Source organism: Phalaenopsis equestris, unplaced genomic scaffold (assembly GCF_001263595.1).
Source record: "Phalaenopsis equestris unplaced genomic scaffold, ASM126359v1 Scaffold208065, whole genome shotgun sequence".
Taxonomy (NCBI): domain Eukaryota; kingdom Viridiplantae; phylum Streptophyta; class Magnoliopsida; order Asparagales; family Orchidaceae; genus Phalaenopsis; species Phalaenopsis equestris.
The window spans coordinates 51282-56847 of NW_018227347.1; the positions used below are offsets into that span (position 1 = coordinate 51282).

Sequence of the window (5566 nt, forward strand, 5' to 3'; positions counted from 1 at the left end):
ATAACTCAAGCTAGTGGTTCAAAGGCCGTAGAGGCATAACCACGAAAATATGTTCAGAGGTCACAAAGATATAAGCTAGAAAATAGGTTCAGAGGCCGGAGAGGCATAACCTATGAATGAGTTCAGAGGCCACAGAGGCATAACTCAAGCTAGTGGTTCAGAGGCAGTAGAGGCATAATCACGAAAATATGTTCAGAGGTTACAAAGACATAACCTAGAAAATAGGTTCAGAGGCCGCAAAGGCATAACCTATGAATGAGTTCAAAGGCCACAAGGCCACAACTCAAGCTAGTGGTTCAGAGGCCGTAGAGGCATAACCACGAAAATATGTTCAGAGGTCACAAAGACATAACCTAGAAAATAGGTTCAGAGGCCGCAGAGGCATTACCTATGAATGAGTTCAGAGGCCACGAAGGCATAACTCAGGCTAGTGGTTCAGAGGCCGTAGAGGCATAACCACGAAAATATGTTCAGAGGTCACAAAGACATAACCTAGAAAATAGGTTCAGAGGCCGCAGAGGCATTACCTATGAATGAGTTCAGAGGCCACGAAGGCATAACTCAGGCTAGTGGTTCAGAGGCCGTAGAGGCATAACCACGAAAATAGGTTCAGGATTATCAAAGAGGGTGGATGAATAGGACATACCAACCCTATGTATGATACTGCTACCATAGATTTGGTAGAATGAATTTCGCTGGGGAATTGTTGCATTATCTAAGAATGGTTGGTCAAAACGTAACTCTCCAAACACAAGGGAATGTTGCTCTCAGATTAACCCAGAAAACATCTCTTAAAGGGGAAAAACACCACACTCATTTGAAGTGAGTGGGAAACTCTAGTTCGGACCCACACGGGGTACTCAACCGAGTAGAGGCGACGAGAAATGGAACATAGCTTCCCGTACAAAAAGGTATCAATCAAACCTGACCTCAGTCAGTCGAGACACCTAAGAGGGGTTGGGTAAAATAGAGTGTATTCGCCAAATGGTGTTTAGCTGTAAGGCAAAACCTAAAGCATATTCCATAAGAGGGAATACACCACACTCATATGAAGTGAGCGTGACGAGCATATCCGTAGAAAGGTACTCGGTTAGGACCCTATGTAGAAAAGGTAATCAAAACATAATGCTAAGAAAGGGCATGACTTTCCTGCATAAAGCAAATATCAATCAAAATTTACTTCCATCAATCGATATATTGCAAAAGGTTATCTATGCAAGATATGCTAATAATAAAATGCTTAATTATAAAGCTAAGCTCCAAACCTCTAAAAAAAGGTGTCTTCCACTCTCATTTATGATGAGCGGGGAAAAGTATGTCTACCATACTCATTTATAATGGGTGGGACACACTTGTTTGGAACAACTCGAATCGAGGGATCGAAAAAGAGGATAAGAGAAGTACTTAGTTTCTCTTACACTGATCACTGGTTGCGCCAGGTATAAGCCGCCCGTAGGACTTCCACTTTGCGTGTTTAGTAATTCAGAAATCGGTTGTAAGAGATGCACAAGGCTCTCTCTTGGGTGCCACATGTCATCCTAGACTATGCACGATCCCTCAACAGCTATAAGGAAATCATTACAAGCAGTTCAGACAGGAGACAAATATAAAGATGTAATTTTATTACTTAAGAACTGAATTACAAAGTACATGAAGCTTTGAATAATCAATTTATGAGTAAAGTGCATCAAATAAAGGATGCATCTAGGCATAGTATCTCCTTAAATATCGCCCGTTGATAGGGGGCATGGGGTGAGATCCATCGGAATCAATAAGCAAGTAGGCTCCTCCCTCGTAGACCTTCTCGATCACGAACGGTCCCTCCCATGTGGGCTCAAATTTCCCGTGGCTTCGACGATGAGATATAATCAAAAGTTGTAACACCAGCACCAAGTCTCGAACTACGAAGGTACGGGGCCTAACGAGCTTGTCATGGGCTTTAGCCATACGGGCCCGGTATAGTTCAAGGCTTTGTTGGGCTTGTAATCGTAGCCCCTCCAAGCTTCAAGCTCTTCCAACCTAAGTCGGGTATTATCTTCGCTATTGACATTATTGCTAATAGCAATACGCAATGAAGGCAATTCAACTTCCAAAGGAAGGACTGCCTCAGACCCAAATGTCAATGCGTATGGAGTAGAACTAGTGGGAGTACGGTATGTCGTACGATATGCCCATAAAGCCTCCGAGAGCTTCTCGTGCCACTCTTTCTTGTTGGCATGGAGAATTTTCTTGATAAGGCCAACTAAGGTTTTATTAAAAGCTTCAGCCAAGCCATTCGCTCTCGGGTAATAGATCGTCGAATATCGCCATTCGATGTGATGACGCCGAGCAAATCTATTAATTTTAGTATTTTTGAAAGCCAGCCCGTTATCAGAGATGATACGTCGTGGCACACCAAATCTATAAACGATATTATTCTTAAGGAAATGCAGCATATTATCAGCCCTTACTTCTCTTAGAGGGATAGCTTCCGCCCATTTAGAGAAAAAATCAGTAGCTGCAAGAATAAATCGATGTCCTCGAGAGGACGGTGGGTCAATAGGCCCCACAATATCGGTACCCGAGGCTTCAAAAGGCCATGATGCGACTGTCGGATGTAATATACTTGGGGGTTGATGAAGCACAGGGCTAAACACCTGACATTGATGGCACCGTTTGGCATGTTCAATGCAATCAAGTGTCATCATAGGCCAATAATAACCAAGGCGTTTGATCTTGATTTTCATTTTGGGACCCGACTGATGGGATCCACAGACGCCCTCATGGACCTCAGCCATTAATTTCTGGGCCTCATCATCCCCTACACATCGTAACCACATCTGCTCAAAGGAACGTCGATACAGAGTATCGTTAATAATTGTAAACGACAGTGCCCTCTTCTGAATCTGAGAAGCGAGGGAGCGATCGTCGGGGAGAATTCCTGTCAAGTATGCAATGATGTCTTGACGCCAATCATTAGATACTCCATTAGAAGTAGCCAAAATGACGCCACCGCTATCTGAGGGCACGTCACCTGAAGGGCTAGAAATCGTCGGCGACAAGATTCTTCTTTCTCGGATCACAACTGTCACCGGATTTCCGTCAGGACTTGATAGCTCTTTAACCAATTTAGCAAGAGCATCGGTGAGAGATCGAGGTATCCTAATAAGAGTGACCTTACGAATGAGCTTCAACATTGTCATCGCTCTCTCATGATAGGCTAGAAGTTCAGGTTTCAGGACCCTATAGGTTCCTAAGATCTGGCTTATAATGAGCTGTGAATCACCATAAATCTTGATTCTTGTAATGCCCATTTGGATAGCCAACTCAAGTCCTAGAATTAAGCCTTCATATTCAGCGGCATTATTCGTACATGGTTCTGCTAAACTATAAGAGTAGCGGAGAATGCCACCCTCGGGCGATACGAAAATTAATCCGATCCCCGATTGCACCTTTGGGAGAGACCCTGGTGGCCCTTCTTTCAAGGAAGAGGCCCCATCAAAATACATCTCCCACTCCGGGGCATCGATGGTCATCAAATGCTCATCAGGAAAATCATCATTTAGAGGTGAATCTGCCGGGATCGGGTGAGCCGCTAAAAATTCAGCTAACGCCTGTCCCTTAACAGCCCGTTGAGGGACATACGAAATGTCAAACTGGGATAATATCATGGCCCATCTAGCCAACCGTCCAGCTAAGGTAGGACGCGTCATGAGATACTGCAAAGGGTTTACCCTCGAGATCAAATCAACATGGTGTGAGAGCATGTAATGCCTCAACTTCTGGACCGAGAATACCAATGCAGTGTTTTTCAATTGGTGGGTATCTCATCTCAGCGGGTATGAAACGTTGACTAAGATAATATAGGGCGTTCTCTTTCTCTTCCTCATTCATTTGAGCCAATAAAGCTCTTATCGACTCATCAAGAGTGGCAATATAGAGAATGAGGGGTCTACCTGGGACCGGCGCTGCTAACACTGGAGGATTCAACAAGTAGCGTTTGATATCATCGAAAGCATGCTGACATGCCTCATCCCAGTGAAAACGAACATTTTTCTTAGTCAACGCAGAAAAGGGCTGACATCGACCAGAAAGGTTCGAAACGAAACTCCTAATATAAGCGAGCTTCCCTTGTAGGGAGTTGTCGGCACTATTTTTGGTGTGGGGTTTGCCCGTAAGAAGCTGTCGGTCATCGGAATTGAAATCCCGTTGCCTGCTTCGGAAGGACGTTTTAAAAAATTTAGTTTTGAAAAATAATTTTAATAGGATCAATTTCAATGCCTCTGTGACGAACAATGAAGCCTAAAAACTTCCCAGAAGATACGCCAAAGGCGCATTTCAGTGGGTTCATCTTTAAGTCATATTTCCTTAGGCATTCAAAGACGGTCCTCAAATCTGAAAGATGATCATCTTCAGAAAGACTCTTAATTACTACATCATCGATGTAACACTCGACCTGATGGTGTAGTAAGTTAGCAAAGATGTGGGTCATAGCGCGCTAATAGGTTGCCCCGGCGTTCTTTAATCCGAAGGGCATGACCTTATAGCAAAATATGCTGATCGGAGTACGAAATGCCGTATGTTTCTCCCCATCTGGGGCCATCCGAATTTGATTATAATCGGACAAACCATCCATGAAGGAAAACATCGCATGAGAGGAAGCGATGTCTATCATGAGTTCTGGAATCGGCAGGGGAAAATCGTCTTTCGGGCAAGCCTTATTCAAGTCTCGAAAGTCGATGCAAACTCGTATTTGTCCGTTCTTCTTTTGAACGGGTACGATGTTTGCAAGCCATGTAGGGTAAAGAACCTCTTTAATAAATCCGACATCAATGAGCTTTTTGGTCTCTTCAATGACCTTCTGCTCTATCTGAGGGCGCATTCTCCTGGGTGTTTGTTTCACAAGAACAACACTCGGGTTGATAGCCAAATGGTGTATGGCCACATCTAGGGCTAGTACGGTCATCTCGGCATAGCTCCAGGCAAGACAATCGCAAAACTCTTTTAGTATTTCTATAATCCTAAAAATCATAGAATTTGTTAAGAGTTTGCTAATATAAGTCAGACGAGGATCGTCGGTCGTACTAAGGTTGACCTCAACCAACTCATCGATCGTCGAAGAGACGCCATCCTCGAGCTCGGGAGGGGCTACTTTAACTTTGATCTCCTCACTAGCAGAGGCGATGGTCTCGATATCTTCATGTACAGAAATCATTCTGCATGAGGCTCTACGGAGTCCGACCTTATTAGGTTTCTTAACGTAGCCTAATCCAGACCTCTCTCCTGGGGGTTTATATTGCCACATGGATTTACATAATTTGGATTGACGAATAGACCACATCTCGGGCAACAAACCAACATCAAGCATTTTATAAATGAGAGGAGAGCAGTAATAAGAAAGAGGAATATCCTCTACTTCTTCATTCTCATCGTTTAAAAGCATTTCATTTGTGTTCAATACATGAGGAACAGTTTTATAAAACAAAATGCCTTTCTCTTTAGACTCAAGCTTAGGAGGTACATAAAAGGTCTTCAACGATTCAACAGTAGAGGCATTTGTAATCGTCAACTCCTTGTGATGACCTCG

At 43.6% G+C, this 5566-nt stretch overlaps 1 protein-coding gene across 1 annotated transcript; it reads right to left on the minus strand.

Moving 5' to 3' along the window:
* Positions 1-1901: 1901 nt before the first annotated feature.
* On the minus strand, positions 1902-3692 carry LOC110036537. The gene has a single exon (XM_020741011.1). It carries the CDS (start codon positions 3690-3692, stop codon positions 1902-1904), a length of 1791 nt encoding a protein of 596 aa, XP_020596670.1.
* Between the last annotated feature and the right edge of the window lie 1874 nt (positions 3693-5566).

Bases quoted from the DNA above. Each gene is read 5' to 3' on its own strand.
- LOC110036537 (XM_020741011.1), bottom strand. From the start codon at position 3,692: ATGACGCGTCCTACCTTAGCTGGACGGTTGGCTAGATGGGCCATGATA.